This window comes from Trichoderma evansii (assembly GCF_050947405.1).
Source record: "Trichoderma evansii strain SZMC 28006 chromosome Unknown GGI43scaffold_36, whole genome shotgun sequence".
Taxonomy (NCBI): Eukaryota; Fungi; Ascomycota; class Sordariomycetes; order Hypocreales; family Hypocreaceae; genus Trichoderma; species Trichoderma evansii.
In genome coordinates this window covers 82,325-108,982 of record NW_028145170.1, presented here as the reverse complement: position 1 = coordinate 108,982, position 26,658 = coordinate 82,325, and the positions used below count along the sequence as shown (strand labels likewise).

Genomic DNA, 26,658 nt, shown 5'->3' with positions numbered 1-26,658 from the left:
TTTTCCCCGCGCCATCAGGCCAGCAGCATTGATGCTCTTTACGGGCCGCCAAAGCCCGCCAAGCCCGCTGGAGCTGCCCGCTAGCTTTTTAGTACTTGTACAGGGCCAAGGCCCCCCTCCCGAAAAGCGGTTTCATTAATTTCGACATCTCGCTTCTGCAATCCCTCCTTTCGGCCTCTCCACTAAAAACCGTCGATACTGAGGCCAGGCTCGCTGCAGGCCATTTATCTAGCAGCTGCGGGCTCCATAATATATGCACGCCTCCGCGCTCAATTTGGCTAATTCTTTACCTTCCATCCTATCTTTCGCCTCCTCCTCTTCTCTCCTCACCTCATCCTCCTTATCTTCTTTTTTTTCCTCTCTCCCCCATACCATAGACTTGCCAGTTTTCTTTGGTCATCTGTCATATTTTTATTTCATTTTTAATATTTTTTTACTACCTTAATATCCTTAATAAGGCTGCACCCGCTCTCACTCATCGTCTATCATTAATATTAGCGCATCTTTTTTGTTTTTGCTTGTTTCGGCATCTGCATCTGCCATTCTTACCAGCTTCCTTTTCCGACTTTCCTTGTCTGCCTACTAGCGATATCGAACCGAACTTCCGATTCGATTCGTTCTGCTGTCACCGCCTGTCTCTTGTCTCTACATCTGATCTACTGTTCCTCTTACTGTTGTGTTTTCTAAAAGTCATCGTCCCATCTTTTCGGTTTCCGACTTATACCTCCCCTCCAATAATCTGGCAATGTTATATGCGTAATATCTAATCACCTAATTACTTTCACTGTCAAGTAAGGCATTATTGCAGCTGCTGTAATTCAACATGCGCTCAAATACCGTCTTGCTGGCCCCGCTGGCCTTATTTGCTTCGGGTGCGCTCTCTTTCTATCCGTATACACCGCCGTGGTTGAAGGAGATTGAAGAGAAACATGCTGGAGAAGCGAGGAGGAGTGTAGAGGATGGTGTGACGTTTGATATCAAGCGAAGAGCATCAAGACGGGTGAGTTTGTTTGGATTGCAGACTATATACTCATAACGTCTTATATACTAACTGTCAACTCTTCAAGGCTCCCGTATCACAAGAACAAAAGGCTGCATGGCAAGCCGCTCTCCTATCTCACAAATACGGCAACGACGATGATTCTTCGAGTTCGACAGACACAAAGATTACCAAACGAGACAACCAGTTCAACATCATGCAGGCCGCTGATCCCAATCAACCAGACACTGCTGGCCTCGATCAGGACGGTACTGATTACTCGTATTTTGTGCAGGCAGAACTTGGCTCTCAGAAGACAAAGATGTACATGTTGCTCGATACCGGTGCCGGTTCCAGCTGGGTTATGGGTACCGGCTGCGCATCTCAAGCCTGTTCTTTGCATGATTCCTTTGGGCCCAGCGATTCGAGCACCCTCAAGACCAGCTCGAAAACTTTCAACATTGCCTATGGATCTGGATCTGTCAGCGGTTCATTAGTCAACGACACTATCAGCGTGGCGGGCATGAGCTTGACATATCAGTTCGGTCTGGCCTCCAACACGTCTTCGGATTTTGTTCACTTTGCCTTTGACGGCATCCTCGGCATGTCTATGAACAGTGGCGCAAACGAAAACTTCCTCGCTGGCTTGGAAGCTGCCGGCTTACTCGATAAGAACATCTTTTCCGTTGCTTTGAGTCGAGCTTCCGATGGTTACAACGACGGTGAAGTTACTTTTGGTTCCACCAACCCGTCAAAATACACCGGCGCCATCACTTACACGAATATCGGCCAAGGCACCGATTGGTCCATCCCACTGGACGACATGTCTTACAACGGGAAGAAAGGAAACGTTGGTGGCATTGATGCCTATATCGACACAGGCACCTCCTACATCTTCGGCCCACCAGCGAACGTCAAGGCCCTGCACGGCGTCATTGACGGAGCTCAGAGCTCAGATGGCATCACCTGGACTGTTCCCTGCGGCACCACTACTCCCCTTGTCGCCACCTTTTCTGGAGTTGATTTTGCCATCTCTCCCAAGGACTGGGTTTCCCCCAAGGATAGCACTGGAAAGTGCACAAGCAATGTCTATGGCTACGAGGTTGTCCAAGGCTCTTGGCTCTTTGGCGATACGTTTCTGAAGAACGTCTACGCCGTCTTTGACAAAGACCAAGAGCGAATTGGTCAGTAACCCCCTTGCTCTTTTTATAATTAACCCAGTATTAACATGACGCAGGATTTGCCAAGCGTACCAACACCACCACCGGAAACAAGAGTATTGCCACTGCCACGGATACTAATGGTGCCTCTGCTACTGGAGCGACCACTGGCACCTCTACGTTTGAGCCTCCATCCCCAACCGCCATGGGCCTTAGTGGCCAAGAGACATCAGGAGCCCAACCCACCCAAACAAGAACCAGCTCCTCAGCTACCTCATTCCTCCGGACTGGCAGCCCGACCCTTGTTCTATGTATATTGCCCTTCCTTGTACTGCTGGTATGAAATACTACCACGCTCAACCATTATCTACTTTACTTTATAATTTCAAACTCCGAGATAGTCCTGGGCAACATCCATGGAAAAGCGGTTCGCCAAATAGAGCGCGGTCGTGCGGCCCTCGGGTCGCCTGCATAAATGAGAGTTTTGAAGCCGATAATTGGTCCTATCCGAAATGAACGCGCCACCTCCTTCAGCTATTAAAATGCTGAAAAGATTATTCGTATGAGACTCGCCGGAAGCAGGACGTAAAACTCCTATGCTGCTCCGGCTTGAGGAATCTCTATGATCCTATACACATATTCGAGCGTAAATCAGCTACACCAGTCGGTACGAATTTTTAAGTACCCACGACTTGGCATCTTGTTTCAGGTGGATGAGACTATGTGTCTCGTCCATCTTGGCATAGCCATTTAGATGCATGTTCAAGAAAGCGTCCAGGTCTACAATTGCTTGGCTTTTTTAGTGCGTATGCGTGTTGTTTGTTAGTGCTTGTTTGTCCAAGTCAATTGACGAGCCATTGTACGCGAGTACACTGTTTGCTGGTCTAGCATTCCATAGCGAAGCGTAATACTGCAATGAGACGTTGTGTTGGCGCAAGGGTTATTGTTTGTTATCATATTAAGCAATGTTTGGAAGTTTTTAGCATGAAGCGAAAAGCCTGTCCTTTACAGAAAACAATGGGTGCGCAATACAATAAATGAGTTTAATTTAACTTGAAGCCGTGCATCTAACTAACAACCAACAGCAGTTGTAGTGTAGCATATCGTGATCCATGCATTCTAGAATAATCTCCCTATGTATATGGCCGTGCTAGATTTCTGAACACTACCTTTAGCAAATCCAGCTCCAACTATGAAGGAATTCGACAACTCAGTTCGGTGGTGGTGCGCCAACATAAATCGTCAACGTATCTGGATTCCCAGAAGAAACAAGCCCCGAAACATCTTCATGTCCATTAGGATTGACATCGTCATACGAAAAAGCGTAGCCTCTCCCATCTACCTGCAGCTCATGCACAATGCGACTATAGTGATGCGTTGGATTGACCCTGTAATGATACGATGAATTCAGGTTGGGCTGCACGTCTCCCCCTTGGATGAGGAGCGTTGATCGGACGAATGCGGCACAAAGACGGGGAATTACAGCGAGGTGGACGTGGTTGTTGCCTTCTTGGACGCCGAACGGGCCGCTGTTGCAGCCCCAGATGTCGGAGGCTGTGGGTTTAGCATAACCACGATTGTCCTCGTCGCAGTACATGGTGCCGTTGGAGACTTGACATTCGATTTCGCCCAATGATGTCTGCGTGTCGATGGCGAGAGGGTAAGATGTATAATACTCCCATACTGTGTCGACGTAGTCTTGCCAGTAATCCTGAAAATCAGCTGCGTATACGCGCTGGTAGTAATTTGGGGAGAGGACCCGAACTGGATCTCCAGTCTTGCCAACGACGCACATTGCTAGCCAGAGATAGCCGTCAGTCCTGGTCTGGTTGAATAGGCCTTCGCAGAGCTGGTAGACGGCGTCGGATCTGAGACCGCGTGTGATTTGGGGCTTACTACCATCTTCCATGGAGAGGACCATGCTGAGGATGAGGCCGACAAAGTCGACGTAGCTAATGTTTGCGTAGAGAGCGCCGTTTTTGAGATATGTGAGCTCTATAAAGCCCCAGTTTAGGGAGGAGCTTGGGTCGTGGAGGTTGTTGACTGAGGGCTGAACAAGGCCGTCTCCGTCGCCTGTGTCGATCATGAAGAATTTGAGATTGCCTTCGCAAAAGTATACTCTTCCGGATGTGAGGGGGGTAGTGATATTGAGAGTGATAGATTGGCCTTTTGGAGGGAGAGGAATGGCGAGATCTTTTTTGATCTCGACTGGGGATGAAGAACCGTTGGAGCTGGGATAGATGAGATTGCCTTTTGCGCCGATGAAGACAATGGCGCCGTCTGAGTCGAGGCCTTGAATGTAGGCGTTGATTGGGCCACCGTTGTACTTGTTATAGAGTTCTAGTGATAGATTGTGCGCGGTTGTATTGTTCCAGCCGTGTAGCTTGGCCTTGGATATGTTTTTGTGGTATGTGCTGTTGAGAGTGTTGTATTTTGTTATTGTGACATCGTCGATTCCGCCTGATAGAGCGATGGTGAAGCCTCTATCGTTTGAATTGGGGGCGTTGAGGCGGAGAGAGGATGCGATGCCCACAATTATACTGAAGAGAATTAGACAATGCATGGTAAGACGTCGAGACGAACGAGAACGCTACACATGAAGATGCTATGCCGATGAGGAGCAATGCTCTGTTTGAATAAAGAATAGAAGCAGGCATTTCTACATGATATCGACTTGACCACGGCCGCATCCCTTTCGACTTGCATTTCTGATTGGCCTGAGATCCTGAACTCAATGACCTCGCTTAGGATCTTGGAACAACATCCTGCTCCACACATCGCTGCGCAAGTTTTCTTGTAAAGATCTATGCATCATTTTATTCCCTGCGTTCCGAGCGTTTGAATGCGAATTTCTGGGATTTGTACGATTGTGTGGTGGGTGGATATCGGAACCCAAAGGTTTAAACAAGTTGAGTTATAAATAGCTGGGGCTAAATATATACGTGGCGTAATGCCTCTATGTTGAGTGGGAACGCTTCAAATAGGGCATCCGCAGTATACATGAAAACTTTCTGGTCTATGAAATGATCTCCAGAAAATAAAGTGACATCTTTCGTGGTATGTGCAGATGGCCATCAATATGATCAATGCCGTACGAGTGTTTTCGCACCTAGGCGATAATGATTAAGTGCTAACATGATTGTCGCGGATGTTCCCGTTAGCAGCGACTAGAAGCGCCAAGGCGTATCTAGTACTGCTCTAGCTTTTCACTCAAAATCATGGAGCCAGGGCTAGGGATGTGATTCGATGGTATAAATAGAGGTCTGGTATGGCGATGTGGCTCAGTGGCTGATGGGGTTGCACAAGTATTGTTAGGGGAAGTCTTGGTGAGCAACATTGATGGAAGTCAATGTCTTAATCAATACTAACGTCGTAGATGTGACACAAGCTAGAAATGTGTGGCAGCATTATCATCGCCTGGACAGATGAATTGACAGATGAGTGGAGAAGAGATTAAAGACAAAAGTATATTAGCGAGCGTATACATTATGTTTAAATGATACATATATCGATATAGAGAGGGGGTGAATGGATTCTAGGCGAGTTTAAATACCATTGCTCCCCATTTAATTACTCTTCTAGGGACATGATAGTGTTTTATGGTAAACAAGGAGCTTATATGTTTGGCACTGGGCGAGCCGTAGCCACTGCCTCATATGCTGCCATGAAACGCAGCAGTGATTCTTCATCGTTTGCCCTGGCTAGGAAACTCAATCCGAATGGCCGTCCGTTATATCGTAGTTGTCCGACTGGCGCAGTGGCGATGGGGTAGCCTATTATTAAGATTAATAACGTCAATTGAGATATACAGAGGCCTTGCTTACCTGCTGCAGCAGCGTGTATACAAAGTGAACTATCACCAGGTGCCGCAATAATATTTAGTCCCTGAGTGTCGAAAGCCTTGTTGATGATCTCCTGTCCAACAGGTCGGAATTTACTCTTTAAGGATTCGATCTTCTCCGGCTCGTCATTGTGAGTGAGAGATTTTTCAAGGTCATTTTGCTCCGTATACGCTGAGATTATTATCATTAGCCACTGAATATACTTGAGGCTGGCATAACTTACGAGGAGGCATAGCTTTCTCGCTATTCTCTCGGTTATATTTGACAATGTCTTCGACGCTGCTCACAGGACATTCGTCAAATGAGTCAATAAATCGAGGCATGCATACGTTTTTAAATTCCCAAACTAAGTTATTAAATCAGTTTACTGAGCTATTTGTAACGTCTAGTAGTGTTTATACTTACATGCGATTGGCATAATGGCGGGTTCTCCATCCACGGTCAACTCATCGACGCTTGCAATCTCGGCAGGATATTTTAGAGCACATCCGCTTTTCTTGAGAAGCTCAACGACTGCCTCGTATTCTTCTACCTGTAAAAACAGTTAAAATTGGACGCAATATATATTTAAGATGACCTCAACTTACCATTTGCTCTGCCGTTCCTTCATGCTGCGGACACATTGCTTCGCTTATTGTCCACGCACGAGGATCAAGAAATCCGACAGATAGCCCTTCCCAAGTCCCAAGTTTAGTGGTATCAAATGTGCGTTTCAGAAAAATCTCAGCCATCAATCGTACGTCTGCAGCGCTTTTTGCCATAGGTCCCACGCAGTCGAAAAATTCTGACAGGGCGTATACACCAGTTGTATCCAGGGCGCCGTGTGTTATTTTGAGAGCGTATAGACCGCCGCGAGTCGATGGAGTGACGATGGATCCAACCGTTTCTGTGCCCATCGCCAGAGGACTAAAACCTGCGGATACAGCGACGGCAGAACCGGTGGAAGATCCTCCTGGAGCCTAGTAAACATGAGTATCGTCTATTACACGGATATCACAATGTGTTGGCAATTATACTGACTGAGTGCCCTATTAGAGTCTCGTTTTCTTCAATCTCACCCACGTATGGAGACAGCGTCTGGCCGCCGTGGCTCGACCATCCCGACATTATAGTTGTCATTTTCATGCCAGCGAATTCCTGTCATGTTGCAATCTGTTAGCCATGTGAAAGGACTGCTAGAATAGAATCCCCACCGTCATGTTGCCCTTTCCCAAGATAATCAGACCAGCATCTATTAGTAATTGCACGATTGCAGAATTCTTCCCTGCTTTGGCTCCCAAAAAGGCCCATGATCCCAAAGTTGTGCTCATACCAAGCTCGGCAGCAGTTATGAAGCTGTCCTACAAACCAATTTAGTCTTTTGCGCGACATCATGTAAAAGCTCATATCTGATTATACCAACCTTGAGGACAATTGGAATTCCGTGAAATGCGCTACGGATTTTACCATTCCTACGCTCTTCATCCAGTGTCGCAGCGGCCTTCAGCACCTTATCTCGAGGCGCAGCGGAAATGAGAGCATTGAGGACTGGCTCATGGAGATCAATCTGTTCAAAGTAGCGCCGGATAATGTCCACGCTGGTGAGTTTATTTTCTGCTAGAAGCCGCTGCAGATCTACGGCGTTTGCAGTCAGAACGTTGAATGATGAGCTAGGCATTTTGTTCAACGGAAGATAACAAGAATCAGTAAAATATAGGGAATAAAACGATGCCTCTTCACCAGTCTTAGTTATTAAGTTCAGAGGGAATTGGGACCGAATATATGCCGGCGTCTCGCTATTTGGATGCCTAGGGAGGCAAATACGTGTAATTGACAGTACGCGCGGATCTTATTTTCTAAGACCATATATTATGAAGCTTGCCGGAAATCGCGTTAATAAATTCGGCTGCCTGATAAGAGACTATCCAATTCCATGCCTTTCATCCGAGAAACAAAAGTTCCAAGTGAAATGTCCAGGCAGAATTTGATCGCAGGATTCTCTAGGATGCGGGGCTTTGATTGCGCACATTGAGACTGGCTACAAAATAAATGAAAACTAATTGTATCACCAGTTTTAATAGCATATTAACGACGGATTATTTAAATATGTTAATGGCGAATAAAAAAGCACCATATAAACTCTAATTATGTTTACTATAATATAACCAAGTCTTATGCCTCTGCCTCTGTCACATTTAGCACGCCTTCTTCTGGAGACTTATTTACAGCACGCGCGATTGGCGGCGTAGAGGTGGCATCCTGGTTATTGGAACCGGCTTGAATTTTGACATCTGCAACCTTCGAGTCATCCGGAGCAGCATCCTTTCCTTTCGGCCCGCCCTCGGGATCGCTTTGTTTTTTCTTGGCCCCCCCGAATTTGATTAAGTTGGGAAGCCAGAACACCATAAGAGTTGTATATGGAATCACCACCAATGCACCAATCGCCGCGGCGAATCCATAGCCCAGAATCTTTGCGCCAAGTACCACGTCCTTGAACATACCCACCACGAAGGAGGTCAGCACAAGGGCGCCCAATGTCAGCGTGATGCCAGATATCGTGAATACAAGAATAGGGTGTAGTATCCCCTTGTACCAATTGTATTTAAAGAGCCTGCTCTCCAGCTCTTTCACCGACGAAAATAAAATCATGGCTACTATCAAAAGCGCGACCACCGCCGCAAGGAGAACGACAACGCCGAAGAAGTCGTACAGCAGATCGCCCAAGTCTTTGAAGCGCGACTGCATGCTGAGGACACCTGCTGATAGGGATAGGGGCAGGAAAATTGTAGCTAGAAGAGTTAGCATCTGGACGTTGCCCGACTGGTTCATGTCCTTGGACAGTCTAAGTAGCTGGAGATTGTGATCCAGGTCGTCTGACATTCTGCTGAGACGCGTCATGATGTCCTTGCTACAACCCCGGATCTCAGCACTCAGAACTGCAAATTCCGTGGCATCCCGCTTTGCACTGTCCTCTAGGGCCAAGACAACGTCAAGCAGCGACTCAGTAGTAGCTGTCAGCTCGGCGCCAATGCTTGTGAATTGTCTGTAGAGATGAGAGTCCGTCATAATGGCATCCAGATTCCAGCGCCGAAGTTCGACTCTTCGAGAGTCGAACATAAACATGCGAGGAGCGGCATAATCTGTTGCGAAGCCCTGTAGGAAGTCTGAAAATAGAATAAGGTTGGCATGGTGAAGTTGAAGTAGAAGGACTTGCTCGAGGTTGCGTCTCGTCCTATGCGGGTGATATATTCCGCCAAGTTGTCTAAATTCTGTTAGGAATCGCTCTGTGGGTGTCAAAGAGGTGAGCAAATTGTCTTTGTGCCGGATGGCAATTTCGTTTGCGGTATACATCTCGCATACAATTAACGCTGAAAAGTATTAGCCATCTCATAATAACGGCTCCCAGAGGTGCGAGAAATATGGCTATAGTATACCACTCAGGACTCCGTTATGGCCACCCTCCAGTTTTAGCCTCTTAACAGTCCGACTCCAGAGCAAGTCTGAGTACCCCGTAAGTTTGGCTAATTCTTTTCCCAAATATCGAAGAGTTTTGTGTGTGGTGGCTGATTTGGAATGAGTAGATTCGAAAATATGATATCCTTCCAGTATGCACCAGGGATTTGCATTGGGATCCCTCCACTGGCGGGTGGCTGCTCGGAACCCAGTGGCAGAGGCCCCCGCAAATTCAGGCAACGGTTTGGGCTTTTGCGATGCAAAATGCTTAATGTTGCTTTGGGATTGTTCTGGGCCATCGACACGAATCATATCCTCTGCCAATCTTGTGGGATCAATCTGGATTTTGATAATCGAAGAGTCAGACTGTATCTCGGCCGAGTCGATTTTCAAGGCCATAGAGGCACTATGGAAAAACGCATCCATATCTCTAATGTTGGTTAAATACCTCTAATATAACCAATATACAATGCTAGAAATTAAAGACTATGAATCGGGGATACCCAGGTGAGGGCTCAAAAATAAATGTTATAGGAGGGGTTGTGTTAAGGGATTGTACTATCCTACCTACAAGAGCGCGCCATGCTTTACAACGCCAGTGTATAAACTTATGCAATAACCCTGGCATACTCTAATATCGCATAATATTAACCGCATAGGTGTCTTAACCCTTAGATAAAGACTAATCCCTTGCCGATCATATAGAAATCCTTCGTCACGTAGTGCTAAAACGTACGAAATCACCCTATATTCTAGGTAGTGGTAATAAACCAAGATCTATTCGCCACAATAACCGTAAGCTGGCGGGGCAATGGTATATTACTTTAACTCTACCATTTTCATTTATAAATATTACTTAGTTCTGGTAATTTGTAAATTAAAAGACTGGATATTCTAACTAATAAGTGATGGTCTTTTGCAGTTATTGCAAATTTCCCCGCGTCTCCTTCCATTTTCAGACTAATTTAATGTAAGGCCATATTGGAGCCTGTGGGCTGAACTTTTGACTCAGAGCATCGAGAACGTAGATATCACCATTTAAACCTTCAGAAGACTGCTTCCAATCTGGATTTTTCCAACCCAGGTTTTCAACCAGTAGGAGCGCAATTATGTCTAGCAAAACTGTTCAAAAAGAAGAAGACCCATTTGAGATTTACGATCTCAACTCCGGGCGGAAACTGCTGCAAAAGTACAGCGGAATTCCCAATGAAGATATTAGGAATCATATTGACTTAATTGTAAGTCATAAAAACACATATTTCTGCATTCGATCTCATTTAGCTAATGCTTAATAGCAAACAAAAGCTCTACAAGTGGTAAAACACCCTTTCATCGACCCATGCTCCAGATCCCAAATGCTAACCTGTTTTAGCGACCTTATCCATGCATTAGACGGTACCGTTTCTTGGACCTGATCATGATGACTACGGATGTGTATCAAGAAGTCTTGGATCGAGTAAAAAAAGGCGAAAAATTCATGGACCTAGGCTGCTGCTTTGGCCAAGAGATTCGCCAACTTGTTCACGACGGCGCGCCTTCTATCAACACATATGGCTCCGATCTTTGGGGCGACTTTCTTTCCATCGGCTATGAACTATTCAAAGACAAAGACCGGCTGCAAACTACATTTATAGCGGCTGACATCTTTGACGATTCTTCACCGCTTATAGAACTGACTGGAAAGATGAACATCATCTACGTTGGCGATTTTTTCCACCTCTTTAGTCTTGAAGAGCAGGAGAAAGCTGCGACTAGAGTTGCTCAGCTGCTTGCCCCACAGCCTGGTTCTCTAATTATCGGGAGGCAATCAGGTAGCGAGACTGCGGGGGAATATTCGCGGGCTGGTGATACCAGCGGGAGAAAGCACTTTCAGCATAAACCCCAGAGCTGGAAAGAGCTGTGGGAGCGCATTGGCGAGAAATTTGGGACTACATGGTCAGCTGAAGTGGATTTATGCTCCGAGTTCAAGTTCAAATCCACTGTATCGGAAGATACGTCGAGTGAGGTACAACGTCTAATGGGTGCCAAGGGGCTGAGATATACAATCAGGCGGCTGTAACGCGGCTGCGGGGCAGTCTACATGAACAGAGTGTTGCAGCTATTGCTAGTTATCTCGGTATTGGTAATGATAATTTGAGGTTTTATCCGCTCTACAAATTTTCAGCAATTAGCAGATTGAAGTCAACGACGTTATAGTAATCTGCCAAGATAGTATGTGCATAGAGCAGCCCTAATCCACTGGGTATCTAATTGTATACATTCCCATGGCTGCTAGTAGCATTTTCTAATTGTCCAAGCGATCACAGCATTTTGATGAATACCCCTGACCGTAGAAAAGATACGATTGGTGCAATAGGATGGTTGGTTGGTTGGCTGCATGAAATTCAGCCCACCAGGCTCACACGTATTCTTTCACGTCCTTACTTATTTTATCCTAAAATTTTTCTCTTGACATTTTAATACGCGTCTTGTATCTCATATATCCCATTTTCACCATTTGAAAGCTCTACCGCCATGTAAAGCATCCCACCGAGCCTAAGCTACTAACGACTACATGAACGATCCGTTACAGCGAAATGTCAAAGAGGCATTCTTGTAGCAGCAGCAATGGATGTCCACCAGTGCACCCGAAAAGGCGCAAGATAGAGGGGTATCGCGTGCAGAATGGCACAAAGTCAACATCAACTGGCGAGTACACTGTCGGGTGGATCTGTGCCGTCGGTACTGAGTTAACCGCTGCGACTGCTATCCTTGACGAGAAATTCGACCCACGAGAATACAATCTTCCCGATGACAATAATGATTATACGCTGGGTCGAATTGGTGGGCATTATGTGGCCATCACAGTCCTATCAGGATATGGCACTGCTGACGCAGCAGCGTCTGCACGAGATATGATGCGCAGTTTCCCTAACTTGAAAATTCGTCTAATGGTTGGGATTGGTGGCGGTGCACCGACCTCAAAACATGACATTCGCTTGGGCGATATTGTGATCAGTGTTCCTTATAACGGGAAAAGCGGTGTACTCCACTATGGTTTTGGCAAGACGATTCAGAACCAGGAGTTCCAGATCACAGGAGTTTTGAACCAGCCACCAAAGAACTTGCTAGCAGCGGTTACAGGGCTCCGAACGGACTACGAGAGCAACGGCCATCAGCTTGAAAAGGCGATAGACAAAGCCTTTGATAAGTCACCCAGATTACGAGATACATATCGACGTCCAAATCAGAGTTCAGACAGACTATACAAAAGCGACGTGATACATCCTCAAAATGATGACAGGAACTGCTTGTTGGCATGTAGCGATGCCACATCGAAAGTGGTACCACGAGCTGAGCGGCTTTCGGGAGAAGATATCATGATCCATTACGGCTTGGTTGCTTCCGCAAATCAGGTCATAAAGGATGCTATTACTCGAGACAAGCTGGCGCTACAAAATGAAGTCCTATGCTTCGATATGGAATCTGCCGGACTTATGAACGATTTTTCATGCTTGGTTATCCGCGGTATATGCGACTACTCCGATTCACATAAGAATAAGGATTGGCAAGGGTATGCAGCAATGGCGGCGGCGGCATATGCGAAAGATCTCCTCAATCGACTTCGCCCAATCTATCCAGAACCATCTCGCATCATACCTGACATCTTGGAGAATGAGCATAGAGTAGGAGAATATCGGCCATTTCGCACCGACCAGTCAGATATGATGCTAAAATCTCTATCTTTTGAACAAATTGGAGCTCGCCATATGACAATAAAGAATGCTCACGCAAAGACGTGTAAATGGCTGCTTGAGAATCAGGCCTATTTAGACTGGTTGGATCCCAGTAAACTAGAGTCACATCATGGCTTTCTCTGGATCAAAGGAAAGGCAGGAATTGGGAAATCAACATTGATGAAATTTGCCCACGCGAATGCTCAGAAGAAGATGAAAGATAAAAAAATCATCTCTTTCTATTTTAACGCGCGAGGGGGAGAAATAGAGAAATGTACGACCGGCATGTATCGATCACTGTTATTACAGCTCTTTGAACAACTTCCGGAACTTCGGAGCATCTTGCACTCCCTTCCAATAGCAGCAACCGGAGAAAATTATAATTGGAATATTCAACAGTTGAAATCTTTATTCGAAGAAGCTATACATAATATCACAGATGAGACAGTGATATGCTTCATTGATGCGCTGGATGAATGCGACGAGGACGAAATTCGAGATATGATATCCTTTTTCCAGAATGTTGGTGAATTCACTACATCCAACAACATTAAATTTCTAGTCTGCTTCTCAAGCAGGTACTATCCTTGCATATCGAAAGAAAACGCGCTATATCTCACGCTCGAAGGACAAGAAGGGCACAATCAAGACATAAGCAACTACCTGCACAGCGAATTAAAAATTGGGAAAAGCAGACTTGCTGAAGATATTCGTGCCAAGGTTCAGGAAAAATCGGCCGGTATTTTTATGTGGGTTATTCTGGTGATCAAGATTTTAAATAAGGAATATGATGGTGGCCGTATACATAAACTGCGACAACGGCTTGACGATATTCCTAAAGATCTGCACCAGCTGTTTTGTGATATTTTGACTCGAGATGATTATCGAAGAGAAGAACTTCTTTTATGCATTCAGTGGGTACTATTTTCACAGAAACCATTAAGGCCCGAAGAACTCTATTTTGCTGTTCTTTCTGGCCTTGGGTCTGAAACTGTTAATAGTTGGAATGTTGATGAAATATCCATAAGCGACATAAAGAAATTCATTTTGAGTACTTCAAAAGGACTTGCGGAGATAACTAAATCCAAAAATCCAACTGTTCAATTCATCCATGAATCTGTTAAAGATTTTTTATTGAAAGAGAAGGGATTAAAGGAAATTTGCACCGAGTTTGGAGATGAGTTTAAAAGAGGAAGCCATGAGCGGCTGAAACAATGCTGTCTTCGCTGTCTTAATGGAAAGTTTGAGGACGTAAAGATCCCTAAACCACTTCCTAAAGCGCCATCTGAAGAGGCGGTTGCTCTTCGCTGGCAGCTTCAAAAGATATTTCCATTTCTCGATTATGCTGTGCAAAATGTTTTGTACCACGCGAATTTAGCAGAGATGGGCCGAGGCGAGCAAGACATCTTCTTTCAGACGTTTGACTTTCGGAACTGGATTGTACTGAACAACGTATTCGAAATATACGAAAAGCGCCGACTTGATCGAAAGGTTTCTCAATTATACGTACTGGCAATACACAATGCAGGACATCTGATCCGATACCAATTGGGAAGGCAATCTTGCTTTAAAAGAGAAAATAGTCGTTATGGGCTTCCCCTTCTTGCAGCATTAGTCGCAAATAGCTATGATGCAATCGCAGCATTCTTGAGAGCTCATGCTCGTACAGAATCATCAAAGGGTCGCCCGAACGCACCTATCCTCCACCAGTTATACACAAGATACCTCGAAAATAAGCCCAAATGGAGTTCGAAGGATATTCAATTTTCAAAAAGAAATAGCTTTCTTTGTTATCTGGCAGGATATGGCGATCCCATAGTTACATCTTTTTACCTCAATTTGGTCGATGTCAATGTTAACCAGCGAGATAAACTGGGAGATACAGCACTTATCGTGGCAGCAGAAAAAGGAAACGACGATGTCCTCAGCCTTCTACTGAAGCATCATGCTGATATCAAAGTAAAGAATTCACATGGCGATTTGCCGCAGCATAAAGCAGCCTTATTTGGACATGGGTCTACTATCAAAATACTTTTGGAGGCTGGTGCTGATATTTTGGTAAAAGACCGGAAAAATAGATCGCCGTTATATTACACGGTTGCAAATGGACATACAGCTGCTGTTGAAGTACTTCTTGAAGCTGGCGCGGATATTGAAGAAAAAAACAAATATGGTGAATCGCTGCTATTTATAGCGGCTCGCAATAAATATGAAGCTATTGTTAAATTGCTTCTAAACGCTGGCGCAGATATTGAAGTATACAACAGATACGGTGAATCACCGCTATGGGCAGCAGCCAGCGAGGGAAACGGAACTGTTTTTGAAGTGCTCCTAAAAGCTGGCGCAGATGCTAAAGCAAAAGGCAGAAAGGGCGATTCGCTGCTATATCATGCAGTTAAAGAAGGATATGAAGATACTGCCGAAATTCTTTATAAGAATGGCGCAGATATTCATATAAAGGAAGAAGATGGCCAGTCGCTGCTGCATGTAGCAACCCGGAAGGGACATAGGGCTATCATCAAATTCCTTCTTAACGCAGGTGCAGATATTAAGGCAAAGTTCCGTGGTACATTGCCACTACATATAGCCATATATGAAGGCAATCGGAGTAATTGGCCGGAGAGTCGTTACATCGCTGTGGCCGAGTTGCTACTCAAGGATACAACAAGCATCAACGAACGAGATAATCGCGGCTGGACGCCGCTACTTTGTGCAATGAAAGACTGTGCAAAGTGTCAACTCCAATGGTTGGAGGCTACTATTAAACTCTTGATACAAAACGGTGCAGACATAAATGCACAAACCCCAGAAGGGGACACTCCGCTCCATCTCTCAGTAGAGCGGAAAAGCAAAGAATTAACTAAGTTGATTCTTGAAGCCGGTGCAGGTATTGAAATAAAAAATAACTGTGGCAGAACGCCGCTGCATGAGGCTTGTCTAAAGGGCAGAGAGAATCAAGTACAATTATTACTTGACAGTGGCGCCGATGCTGATGCAAGAGATCAAGAAGGAGAAACGCCACTACACAAAGCAGTGATTCACAGCCCAAAGGTACTTAAGCCGCTCATTGCTTACAATGCAAAAGTGTGGGCAAAGAATAACGATAACCTCAGCGCACTAGAGATTGCTCACAATCTATCAACGTTTTGCCCTGTATATGATTATCGTCACAAGTATCTGAGGGAAATCATAGGCTTGCTAGAGGCGGCGTGGGAATAGATCTAGTATAAAACTCTCATCAGGAAGTGTAGAAGCATGCACCGAAGACGAGCAACGCAAGCACCGTTAATGGATGACATAAATTTACAATTTATAGGATCTCTATATACACTTCTCTAGGGACTTGTCTACTATCATAGGCAGGGCTGTGAGGATACCTGTGTCAAGGTAAAATAGCTATCCACTACCCTCGAAGCCTTCGGAGTTTGGAAACGTCCTCTAAGATTAAGATATCATCTCTATCCATTATTATCACATTATTTGGACAATTTTAGCATGATCTGCTTATACTCTTATACTGAAGCATAGTTGCATGTCTTTTTGCGCCACCTGCGTATCGCATTTTCTTGCCCTGTTTATACAACTGTCGGAATAGGTATCCCATAAGGGTAATAACATCGCTCGTTAAGAGTAGGACCTATTTTTTTTTTTTATCCAACTACCTACCTATACTCCTTGCACGCTAAAAATAATCGTTAGCAAACTCTTTAGACCAGTGCAAGTTTTTGCGATGAGGAACGCTTACCCATGATAAGCAAGGCTCTATGTCTGCTATCCAATAGAAACCCGCACGCAAAAACTTGCCCTGCGCTATCTGATCTAGGCCCAAACCTAGAATAATGGTGGGAACCCATGTGTTCCATCGCATACGAATGCTTTTCCAAGCAGCCATGAGTTAAACTTCAATCTATTAGCTGTTAACATATTTCTCGCCGTTGCGCGGCAAGGATTAAAAATCATGGTCTCTGGAGAGTACAGATGTTGGATTACAAAACACTTCCTGACAAATAGGAAATATATCTACAGCTTTTTTATAATGCTTCAAAAATGTATATATGATGCATGTGCTGACGAGGATAAGATTTGGATTGGTATCATCACAATACAGTTTGCAGAGAATTGCATAGCATTCAACAACAATTTCTTCAGTCTTATTCCTTATACTATTTCTAAAATATTTAAAAATGGCCACCCTGGCTTCCCAGCTGTCTGCTATTGCTGAAGGCATCAATCGAAACGCACCTGCTCCGATTGCTTCATCCATCAACGAATCAATTGCCGGGTTGAAAGTTATTTTTGATAAAAGTGCTGCTATTCAAGTTGGAGCTTGTCTTCCAAGTTTCAAGCTGCCCAATGCTCTTGGCAACGAAGTGACTAGTGAGAGCCTTCTTGCCAAAGGCCCAGTTCTAATCACTTTCTATCGTGGTGACTGGTGCCCTTTTTGCAACTTAGCTCTGCGCTCGTTACAGCTACACTTGGATGAATTTTATGCAAAGGGCGTGACTATCGTGGCCATCTCTCCTGAGTTGCCCAACGCTTCTCTCTCTACTACGGAGAAGAACGAGCTCAAGTTTGAAGTTTTGTCGGACGTTGGCAACAAGTTCGCCAGGCAGCTTGGCATCGTCTGGGATCAACCCAAGTCTGTTGAGAGGGTATTCAAGGCCTTCGAAATCGATTTGAAAGTTCGAAATGGCGATGATTCCATGGCTGTACCTATTCCGACAACTATTCTGGCTGATGCAAAGGGAGCCGTAAGGAACATCCACATCGATCCTGACTATATGCAGAGACTGGAGCCTACTACTGCGCTTGAATGGGTTAATGCTCTGTAGACAATTCCTATTATACAAGGGGAGGAAAAAATATTATTAGACTGTCAATCTCTCGGAGAGATGGGTTGTCTACACTTTAATATTCGTCATTCGATAGCCATGAAACTCAGCATCAATATGGTTGCAGAATTGTCATCGTTAAAGCTATCTAAAATTTGTATGTACTATTTTTACCAATCAACAATCTAGAAGTGTCTATACTGTTAATCAAGACTCAGCTAAATGAAGCTCCAATGTGTATCTCATGTCCTCTGAGTAATTTAGCCATGTAATTGTTCTTGTCCTACAAACGAAAGCCAGATGAACCATGTAAAATAGCGATGCAAAATCAAGCCATCGCAACACTTTAGGCCAATCAAGCTAGAACAGAACTCCTACACAGCAAAAAATATCTTCAGTTAAAGATAATCATCAGTCTTAATTCCAGGCAAAAATATTAGTTGCAGCCGAATTCCTCTAATGAAGGGCAAAAAAAGATGTTTGAAGGGTATTGAACCCAACCCGATTCGAACGGATAACCTTCAGGAGATTCCAAGGAACTGGAATCTGACGCGCTACCGTTGCGCCATGGGTCCTGTTGATATGTTTCTCAAAAATAAAGCAGCTATAAACTTAGCGCAAAGCCCGTCGATTTTTAATATGGAGTGCTGTACTCCGTAGCATCAAAGCGAACATCAACCTGATATTTCTCAATATCTATTACTTAATTATTTTGATAATGACCCAGTGGTAATTTTTTCCATTAAACGGTAATGAGATTTGATAGTGGTCTTTCAAGCTTATGCAGCTTTACAAATAGCAAACCCCCTTCCAGTTCCAAGCTCAGGTTCCTTTACCTATACATACATCGAAATTCTTCATAGATGCGCCATGCCATTGTTAAAGATATATACGCCCACCAAGAATCTATGCGCGTAGGATATGTAATCTGGAGTTCTCATTTACCGCCGACTAGTTCACCACTTTAACTACACGGATATTGGCCTACAATCATATGAACATCAATAAAATAGGGTTGATCTTGATTGGCTCAACCGTTTCCGCTTTGCCAACCAAGATGGGCCTCTTTTATTGTGGCTGATATTTAAAATTTCGGAAAGATTTAAATTGAATACCATTCTCTGATTCAGCAAAAGAATATCTAGCTGAGATTATAATGCGATAACTACCTCGAATATGTCAATTTTGCTCAGCCTCCCCCAAGCATCCTATCCAATTTCTGACTTCTACGATGGCTTCTCTATTCAGCTTTTCTATACATAGAAGATACAGCCAGTACCTCAGATACATAGATAGTACGATCAAAAATACTAAACGGCAGACCTGTTCTGAAGTTAATGCTTTAGCATTTGAATTGAGACTTCAAATTTAGATAGAGATGGAAGAAGGATGCTGATCAGTCTTGTATTCTCTATAGCATAAGAATCAACTTCTTAAACTTCTTTCCAAGCAAGCTTCGCTCCTACATCAACAAAATGGAAGACATATTAGAAAGTAATGTTTTTAAGTCTTTGGTGAAAGAACTTGTTTGCAGTGATTGTCTCCAATATAAGTTCATACAGTCGAGAGATTAATGACGGGATAATTTTTGGTAGCGGTAATGCGTGAAATGGTAAGAAGTGCAATATGTAGAGGCTATCTTGCCCTATCTATCGGAATTTGAATCGTTGAAACCAAATAGTAGCTCTAAGAAATATCTTCTACTACTAAAGGAACGAGATGATGATGATCAAGCCTTTGAAGTCAGCCCATGATCTCAAATCCCAAATCTTCATTTGGCTGTGTATACAGCAAGAAAAGATATATCTTCTTCCAAAATCTGACCTCGCTTGGGAACTACCAAGCGTACGTGGCATGACACTGCATGCGAGAGGCTTGTGGGGGTAAGACTCTCCATCTACTATTAATAGTACAGCGAGAATATTGCCTAATATTCTCGAATACCGGTTCAATGGCATTACTAGAATAGGTTAATCATTACGCTTCGTACCGAATCATCCATAACAACTCTAGAGATACTGACAGCAACGCACTAATGCCGGCTCATTCGAACCTTAAGTCGACCATCGGGTGGTCGAGAATGGCTTTGCAGATCTGGGGTGCGTCCGGCTAAGTAGGTATAGATTAGCCTGCCAATCGCGTATCTGAATTCAGTGCTAAGCCTTCCGAGACGTCGCATCATGGTGGCTCTTCGCTGCTTTTTCCCACATAAGCATCCACCCCCAGTGTGGGGTTAAGAGCTTTCAGCCAACCCGCCTTCGGCTTATTTGGTAAGACCTGCATGATGTGGCCTCCATTATACAATAAGCTTTTGGATGCCGAGGCGCTCAGGTTGATGTCGCCCCCAAGTTATTGTAAACAGATGTTCATCTCCCTCACTACTGTATTATACGGCGATACTGGAGTACGCTGTGTATCAATTGTAGCATATGGTAGTGATGTTGTTATTTATAACAAGAACTGACAACAATAATTTCGTTGTAAAATGCATGCTGGGACAGTCTTCAACATGCATTATTCTTTGTCACAAAGAACAAAATAGTCGTAATCAAGTTCTGACGAGTGTATGTACGCGCATGAGCACGGCAAAAAGCGGGGATTACTTCAATGATTTATCAGAGAAATTGGAAAGCCAATTGTCGGCTCCTCGGTCCAAAGGGAATATGTCAAAAACATCCCTGCTACGAATGTTATTTTATTTACGAAGAGTAATTGCAAACCCAGTGACGATCTTCATTCGCATACGTATTATAACCAGTACTTAACTGTGAGCGCAAAGGCAAGTTCCATGACCAATGTAATACTTTAAAAGTCAAGTACCCAATCGGGATACACAGCTGCGATGAGACTCGATTTAGCCTAATTCTAGCCGTAGATGTAAGGATGAGTGTCTGGGGGAAGGGAATACAACGACAACTAGAACGAATTGGGGCTTTGGCATGGAATGAGCTGGCAGTGATGAGAAAATCTTGGATGAAGTGAAATGATCAAATATAGATGTTTTTAAGAGACTGTAAATAAATTCACGATGCTATATAACCTTCCATTTGCCCTAAACATTATTCATCTCTTTAATAACCAGCAGCTTACACTTTATCGGCCCACCATTGGCTTCTACAATAAGCTTTTCTACTACTAAGATAAAAATGCCTTCAGTCAAGAACACCATTACCTTTTTGCTGGCCCAGGCTCTTCTTGCCGCGGGTAGCCCAGTAGATGTTGAGAAAGTTGAGAAGCGTCAATGCCCAGGAATTCACGTCTTTGGTGCTCGTGAGACTACAGCAGGGCCGGGATATGGCTCATCTGCTACTGTTGTGAACCTGGTCATCGGGGCTCATCCTGGAACCACATCCGAGGCCATCAACTACCCAGCTTGTGGCGGTCAGTCCTCTTGCGGCAGCATCAGCTATGCAAACTCTGTTGTTCAGGGCATAAACGCCGTTGTCACGGCAGTGAACAACTTCCACAACTCTTGCCCAAACACCCAACTGGTATTGGTCGGATACTCGCAGGTCTGTGTCTCTCTCGCCTTGTTAATTGCATCAAATACTGACAAACGATATAACAGGGTGGCCAAATCTTTGATGACGCACTTTGTGGTGGAGGTGATCCTGCTGAGGGATATGGTAACACTGCTGTTCCCTTGTCTGCAGGAGCAGTCTCTGCTATCAAGGCCGCAATCTTTATGGGAGACCCCCGAAACATTCACGGACTGTCGTACAACGTCGGAACCTGTACTACTCAAGGTGTAAGTATTCTCCAATTACGAAAGAGATTAGTGTTTAAAGACCATTTATTTCTAACCCTGCTATTCTTTGCTAGTTCGATGCCCGCCCAGCTGGCTTCTCTTGCCCCAGCGCATCCAAGATCAAGTCGTACTGTGATGCCTCAGACCCATACTGCTGCAACGGAAACAACCCTGCCACTCACCAAGGCTACGGTCAGGAGTACGGCCAGCAAGCCCTCGCTTTTATCAACAGCAAGCTGACATAAGTTATGGAATGTGTTGGGCGCTGATTACCTTAAAAATGCAGTGGGTTATTGGATATGGCCGTCGAGAGCTTCCTATCGCAGAAGACTATGGCTACCACGTACAAAAGTAATATAGTATTTACACTTTGAATTGATCATTCCGCATAATTAAGTCGATGAGCATTGTGAACGCTATGACTGTGTACATCTAGTACGAGAAGTTTTCTGGCAGTAAAGCAAGCCGCGCAATTAGTAAAATGAGCTACTGAAAATAGTCACCATACAACGACACTCTTCGCTTTTAAGCGCTAGTAGAATGAGAACATGTATTAAAACAAATGCTCAGTTCATGTAAAGTCAAGAAAGTAGGAAAAGCTCTTTGAAAGAATGTCAGGTATGCTCCAATGATAGAGTTCGTGCATTAAGGTGCATCTGAAAGATACCTACATGTACCTTACATGTAGGTAGATGGACCGCTTCACGAAAGCGCAAGTGTAACACGGCCTTTCCGTGGCTAAGCTAGAGGAGTAGTGCATCCCCATAGCCAGTCGCTGCGACAACATCAACTCTTCGCTAACAAAGTATTTGTTTACTCGCCCACAATTTAAACTAAAAGTAACAGCAAAAGCCAGTTTTCTCCCACGGCATTGCTTGCGCGTCAATCATTTTCATCCTCTCAGCATCGATCCCAGGCTGTTCACGCAATCGCATTTTATTTTAATAGCTACACACAGTCTATCTGCACATCATGGACACGCAAGTCAATATCGGGGAACTCTCTGTTGCACATGAATCGACGCAGCTAGAAAGAATAGGCCAAGGCCGCTGTGGAACAGTGTGGGCAGCTCGTTGTTCAAATTGCGAGGGACATAGCCATCTGGCCATGAAGCGTGAAGATGGCAGTACTGGGAGATCAATCTCTCACGAATACAAGATTCATCAAAAATTACTCAGAGCAGCTTTGCAATCTTATCCTTCATCATTCGCCATCCCTCAGTCTTTCGGATTTCTAGATTCACAAGATAGCTCAACATGGCCTAGCATCCTACCAAGATTGCCTGTAGATTATACAGCGTGCAATACTATTGTCAGTGAGAAGATCATACCGGTTCAAGCATCCACGCGGAGACTTCTCATACGAAAATTCCACCCCGATCTGGATGAAGAAGGCGCCATGAACAGTCCAAGCAACGAACACTGCCTTATCCGACCATACCTTGGCCGCCGAAGATATCGCAAACCTGAGACAGAGACGCAGCCGAGCGGGAAGCGCTTGCGAGCTTTCAGCCTTCGAAATTTCCCACTACACCTGGATCAGATGGAACAGTTGGGCGTTGATCCCAATGAGTACGCAATTGCTATGGCAGATGCTCTTGCTTTCATACACTGGGTTGCAGAAGTGGATGGTAATGATGTTGAGTTTGTGCTTGCTCAGTCGCGAAGACAACGTGCCATCTGCGTATGCCCACATACACAGAAGCAATCCGAGGATACGCACTCTAATAATATCAGCATATTAGGTTCGCACACAATGTGGATATTGGATTTTGACTTGTGCAGGGACATGACTCTTGATGAAAGCGGCATTGAGCAAGCTTGCAACGCTTTTTGGGGCAATGATCCATGGTATCCTCGACCTGGTCGTTTGGTTACGGCAGATCAGAAACTATGGGATACTTTTGAAGGCCGGTTTCTGGAATCGAGTGCCAAAGCTTTGGCAGCGCGATCAGATCAAATCAAGGAGCTCCCAGAGTTGCTCATGGAGAAGATCAAACGGGCTGCGGTCACTACTACTTCGATCGGCGAAACTGGAAATTCTTAGATGAGGGTAAGCTGGCAAAAGCAATTTAGGTGTGCAGCAGTCAGAGTCACCATAGGTCAGAACATTGACACCGAACTCTATGATAATAAATCACTACTTTCAGTCCCATGTGTGGATTTTGCAAATTCTCTTGCTGATTAAACTAGATTGACGAGCCAGATTTATCCCCAGCGCTCTCTACTCTCCCGCTCATATTCGTCTTCCGTATATTCATTCCACTCATTCTTCAAAATCCTCGCCTCAATCTCACTTCTAGTCCCCTGGCCCGCTATTCTATCACCTTCGAAGTAGATATCCATATGGTTAATCCATCCTTCGATACGACCATCCCCAAGAAACCTTATCCAGCCTTCGTTATATCTATTATCGTAAGATATGGGTCCGTCGACCTCACGGCCGCGCCAAGAAAACGGTACTGTGTCTAGCGACGAACTGCGAGGCCGTTCTTCAAAATACATTACCCCTTCGACGATGCCTAGGTCAAATCTACCCCATAGGCTGGAACCAGCTAGAGTAAGCACAAGATTGAGTCCTGATGCGTACTCAGGCCACCCCTCGTCAACAGAACGGGAGCTAATATCGTATCGGCCATTGAGAAGCCCAAGAGGTGCGAGACTTGTTCTCTGGACTGGACGGTGATTTTCTTCATAACTATCTTGATCCTCGTCGCTATCTTGATCCTCATAGCTGTCTTGATCTTCGTAGCTGTCTTGATATGGTGGAGGTGGCTCGTCGAAGGGTTCTGTATAAGGACTATATCCACCGCTTTGATGTGCCGTGGACTGGATACGTCCTCGCGGAGCGGATGGGCGACTACGTCTCGCTGTTTGTCTCACTCGAGGGACAGGAGCTGATAAAGTTCGTGAGGCAGGCTCTTGGCGGCTCGATGCTCGTGAGGTGCCGCCACGGCGGGCAGTTTGCTTAGCTGCAGTTTGACGTGCTGAAGTAGAGCCCTTTTCCGATGATGTAGATGTTTTAGCTCTCTTAGCCGCAGTAGGAGCAATACTCCCCGGCAAATTTGTATTGATCGTTACGTTGACAGTAACATCCGCTTTCCTTTTCCCGGTCGTGGCCTTTCGCGAGGATCCTGCCTGCGATGCGGCTACGGCTCCAAGCCCTTGTGCTGCTTTCTTCTTATCTTCCCTCTCTCGCTTCATCCACTCCTTTTTCAGCTTCTTCTCCAAGTCTGTAATGGGCGGAGGCACAGACAAACTTCCTCCTCGAACTGCATCAAAAAGTCTCATGCGCGCTACAGATTTCACCTTGGAAGGCTGGAGCCCATGGTGGATGAGTTGCGCCTCAAACCAATGCGCGGTATGATCTTTGTCGCTTCCAGACGCGAAATGTGTTACCAACTCCTCCTTACTTGCGCGGCGGTGTTGGCTGCGGTTGGATGCTTCTGCGAAAAAGACCCCATTGGCAAAAGCAAACTTCCCCTCGGATACAAGAGCGGTCGTTTGGCACATTTTGGTCAATAGGCGTATATCTTTTGCTATCTCTGCGATGGATTTCTCATCCAGTTCAGCAACTTGAAGCTTCCAAGCCTGGGGAATTAATGGCGCGTTATTCATGCCCAAGCTGAGGGGAGTTAGGCGAGGCGGTTATGCAGGGCAATTTAGCCCCTCTTGCAACGCAGTGATGTAGGTATTACTTTGAAAGCATATTTGCGCCACGCAGGTATTCCCGGTAACTCTCATATATCACGAATATTCAATTGTTAAGTGTTAACTTCAATTCAGCGACGACGACAAATAAAAACCAGCACGCATTGGCCACCCAAACTGAACTTCAGTCATTGGAGCCAACCAGAACTACGTGGATGCATTTTCTTGGAACGTTCGCGTGCTCTGATACACCAATTCACCAAACTTCACTAAAACAGCAACAATGGATATAACTGTATAGTGAGTAAAAGCCTAATAGAAACTCTATTTCGATCTCGCCAGAGTATAAATATCTAATTGTCCATTCTCGCCAGTTTCGTTTTACCCAATTATTAGTGGAGCTAGCCTCAAACTTGGTGTGGGAACGTCCGTCGCTTAGTCAAACCACTGCCTGCTATTGTCTGCCAGTTGAAAGAGTTGTGAGGCAGGACCATGATTTTGAAGATCGCTGGGCTCTTCTCGGCATTTGTGTCTTGTTTAACAAGTATATTTTCTATTACGTCCTACGCCTTAATCAAGCTTAGCCTTCACCATAGAAAGAGGCTAAAAGGAATGAAACACCACCCCAAATTGAAATGGCACAGTAGACATAGGCTGACAAAGTCAGCATAAATATGTAGCCCTGTTGAAGCGCGATACTGGTCATCATACTTTGTCATATACAGCAACTCATCGTTGCTTCTCGCCCGAGTAAAGACTGAATGGTTGAGTTGTCAGCTTTACATGCCTGGTAACGTTAGTCGAGCCTAAAAGCTAGGGGCTTTCGCACCAATATGGTTCGACGCGTCCAAAAATGGACGATGGATTTGGCTCAAGGCAGCAGCAGCAGTGGGACATTAAATTGCTTAGTACAGGAGATTCCAGGAACCCCTTCTATGCTAAAATCTCACTCTACTCTACTTTTTAGGCCAGCGGCTTGTTATAACATGTATACGGCCCTTCTAATAAAAATTATAGGCAGGTCGTTTCCATTATCCTTGTATTTTTTTTCTCAGAGTACATAACCAAGCTGACCACTGCGGGAAAGGCATCCAATAGCGTCGAGGGTATTATTTACGTGCACCTGCACATCATCTTTGTCCACACGCAATATCCCCATTTGCGCCTCTACAAGCTGAAAATTTTCATTCAATGCGCTTATAGACTTAACAGGAAGGTGATCGAAATTCAGGGATAGCGACAAACAGAAACCAGGGGCAAGTTTTGGCCAAGAATATGGAGCACTACGAAAATGAGTTC

At 44.9% G+C, this 26,658-nt stretch overlaps 9 protein-coding genes and 1 non-coding gene across 10 annotated transcripts; 5 read left to right on the top strand and 5 right to left on the bottom strand.

Moving 5' to 3' along the window:
• The first annotated feature begins 634 nt into the window (after window positions 1–634).
• GGI43DRAFT_277197 (aspartic peptidase domain-containing protein) lies at window positions 635–2,884 on the top strand. Its single transcript, XM_083201172.1, has 3 exons — window positions 635–1,000; window positions 1,068–2,163; window positions 2,217–2,884. The coding sequence occupies exons 1-3, from the start codon at window positions 824–826 to the stop codon at window positions 2,480–2,482; spliced, it is 1,539 nt and encodes a 512-aa protein (XP_083055419.1). The 5' UTR covers window positions 635–823; the 3' UTR covers window positions 2,483–2,884.
• Window positions 2,885–3,349: 465 nt separating this feature from the next.
• On the bottom strand, window positions 3,350–5,130 carry GGI43DRAFT_431876 (glycoside hydrolase family 64 protein; the record flags this gene model as incomplete). The annotated part of the gene is made up of 1 exon (XM_083209479.1): window positions 3,350–5,130. Exon 1 carries the CDS (start codon window positions 4,700–4,702, stop codon window positions 3,350–3,352), a length of 1,353 nt encoding a protein of 450 aa, XP_083055418.1. The 5' UTR covers window positions 4,703–5,130.
• A 1-nt stretch (window position 5,131) lies between these two features.
• Window positions 5,132–7,885, bottom strand: GGI43DRAFT_277063 (amidase signature enzyme). The gene is made up of 8 exons (XM_083201167.1): window positions 7,384–7,885; window positions 7,175–7,321; window positions 7,002–7,118; window positions 6,569–6,940; window positions 6,387–6,513; window positions 6,205–6,327; window positions 5,964–6,152; window positions 5,132–5,912 (listed from the first exon to the last, which is right to left on the bottom strand). The coding sequence occupies exons 1-8, from the start codon at window positions 7,636–7,638 to the stop codon at window positions 5,755–5,757; spliced, it is 1,488 nt and encodes a 495-aa protein (XP_083055417.1). The 5' UTR covers window positions 7,639–7,885; the 3' UTR covers window positions 5,132–5,754.
• GGI43DRAFT_277062 (uncharacterized protein) lies at window positions 7,886–10,324 on the bottom strand. Its single transcript, XM_083201166.1, has 3 exons — window positions 9,981–10,324; window positions 9,395–9,843; window positions 7,886–9,328 (listed from the first exon to the last, which is right to left on the bottom strand). Exons 1-3 carry the CDS (start codon window positions 9,995–9,997, stop codon window positions 8,133–8,135), a joined length of 1,662 nt encoding a protein of 553 aa, XP_083055416.1. The 5' UTR covers window positions 9,998–10,324; the 3' UTR covers window positions 7,886–8,132.
• Window positions 10,325–10,338: 14 nt separating this feature from the next.
• Window positions 10,339–11,684, top strand: GGI43DRAFT_418447 (class I SAM-dependent methyltransferase). Its single transcript, XM_083207546.1, has 4 exons — window positions 10,339–10,383; window positions 10,435–10,651; window positions 10,709–10,729; window positions 10,786–11,684. The coding sequence occupies exons 2-4, from the start codon at window positions 10,523–10,525 to the stop codon at window positions 11,470–11,472; spliced, it is 837 nt and encodes a 278-aa protein (XP_083055415.1). The 5' UTR covers window positions 10,339–10,383; window positions 10,435–10,522; the 3' UTR covers window positions 11,473–11,684.
• A 5,483-nt stretch (window positions 11,685–17,167) lies between these two features.
• Window positions 17,168–18,190, top strand: GGI43DRAFT_277028 (peroxiredoxin-like family protein). The gene has a single exon (XM_083201165.1). The coding sequence runs from the start codon at window positions 17,314–17,316 to the stop codon at window positions 17,959–17,961; it is 648 nt and encodes a 215-aa protein (XP_083055414.1). The 5' UTR covers window positions 17,168–17,313; the 3' UTR covers window positions 17,962–18,190.
• Window positions 18,191–18,452: 262 nt separating this feature from the next.
• Window positions 18,453–18,536, bottom strand: GGI43DRAFT_t210. The gene has a single exon. It is a non-coding gene; the product is annotated as a tRNA-Trp (tRNA).
• Window positions 18,537–21,025: 2,489 nt separating this feature from the next.
• On the top strand, window positions 21,026–22,021 carry GGI43DRAFT_276991 (cutinase family protein). The gene is made up of 3 exons (XM_083201164.1): window positions 21,026–21,473; window positions 21,530–21,709; window positions 21,784–22,021. Exons 1-3 carry the CDS (start codon window positions 21,108–21,110, stop codon window positions 21,952–21,954), a joined length of 717 nt encoding a protein of 238 aa, XP_083055413.1. The 5' UTR covers window positions 21,026–21,107; the 3' UTR covers window positions 21,955–22,021.
• Window positions 22,022–22,327: 306 nt separating this feature from the next.
• On the top strand, window positions 22,328–23,842 carry GGI43DRAFT_276943 (zinc finger protein-domain-containing protein). Its single transcript, XM_083201163.1, has one exon. The coding sequence runs from the start codon at window positions 22,682–22,684 to the stop codon at window positions 23,753–23,755; it is 1,074 nt and encodes a 357-aa protein (XP_083055412.1). The 5' UTR covers window positions 22,328–22,681; the 3' UTR covers window positions 23,756–23,842.
• A 74-nt stretch (window positions 23,843–23,916) lies between these two features.
• Window positions 23,917–25,221, bottom strand: GGI43DRAFT_426401 (uncharacterized protein; the record flags this gene model as incomplete). Its single annotated transcript, XM_083208645.1, has 1 exon — window positions 23,917–25,221. One exon carries the CDS (start codon window positions 25,219–25,221, stop codon window positions 23,917–23,919), a length of 1,305 nt encoding a protein of 434 aa, XP_083055411.1.
• Window positions 25,222–26,658: the final 1,437 nt, after the last annotated feature.

Coding starts and splice junctions, on each gene's coding strand:
- GGI43DRAFT_277197 (XM_083201172.1), top strand. CDS start 824: ATGCGCTCAAATACCGTCTTGCTGGCCCCGCTGGCCTTATTTGCTTCG. Junction 1,001..1,067: donor AGCGAAGAGCATCAAGACGG/GTGAGTTTGTTT, acceptor CAACTCTTCAAG/GCTCCCGTATCACAAGAACA. Junction 2,164..2,216: donor CAAAGACCAAGAGCGAATTG/GTCAGTAACCCC, acceptor AACATGACGCAG/GATTTGCCAAGCGTACCAAC.
- GGI43DRAFT_277063 (XM_083201167.1), bottom strand. CDS start 7,638: ATGCCTAGCTCATCATTCAACGTTCTGACTGCAAACGCCGTAGATCTG. Junction 6,514..6,568: donor AAGGAACGGCAGAGCAAATG/GTAAGTTGAGGT, acceptor CTGTTTTTACAG/GTAGAAGAATACGAGGCAGT. Junction 6,328..6,386: donor CGCCATTATGCCAATCGCAT/GTAAGTATAAAC, acceptor TTAATAACTTAG/TTTGGGAATTTAAAAACGTA.
- GGI43DRAFT_277062 (XM_083201166.1), bottom strand. Junction 9,329..9,394: donor CCATAACGGAGTCCTGAGTG/GTATACTATAGC, acceptor AATACTTTTCAG/CGTTAATTGTATGCGAGATG.
- GGI43DRAFT_418447 (XM_083207546.1), top strand. CDS start 10,523: ATGTCTAGCAAAACTGTTCAAAAAGAAGAAGACCCATTTGAGATTTAC. Junction 10,652..10,708: donor GGAATCATATTGACTTAATT/GTAAGTCATAAA, acceptor AATGCTTAATAG/CAAACAAAAGCTCTACAAGT. Junction 10,730..10,785: donor AAACAAAAGCTCTACAAGTG/GTAAAACACCCT, acceptor AACCTGTTTTAG/CGACCTTATCCATGCATTAG.
- GGI43DRAFT_277028 (XM_083201165.1), top strand. CDS start 17,314: ATGGCCACCCTGGCTTCCCAGCTGTCTGCTATTGCTGAAGGCATCAAT.
- GGI43DRAFT_276991 (XM_083201164.1), top strand. CDS start 21,108: ATGCCTTCAGTCAAGAACACCATTACCTTTTTGCTGGCCCAGGCTCTT. Junction 21,474..21,529: donor TATTGGTCGGATACTCGCAG/GTCTGTGTCTCT, acceptor ACGATATAACAG/GGTGGCCAAATCTTTGATGA. Junction 21,710..21,783: donor GAACCTGTACTACTCAAGGT/GTAAGTATTCTC, acceptor ATTCTTTGCTAG/TTCGATGCCCGCCCAGCTGG.
- GGI43DRAFT_276943 (XM_083201163.1), top strand. CDS start 22,682: ATGGACACGCAAGTCAATATCGGGGAACTCTCTGTTGCACATGAATCG.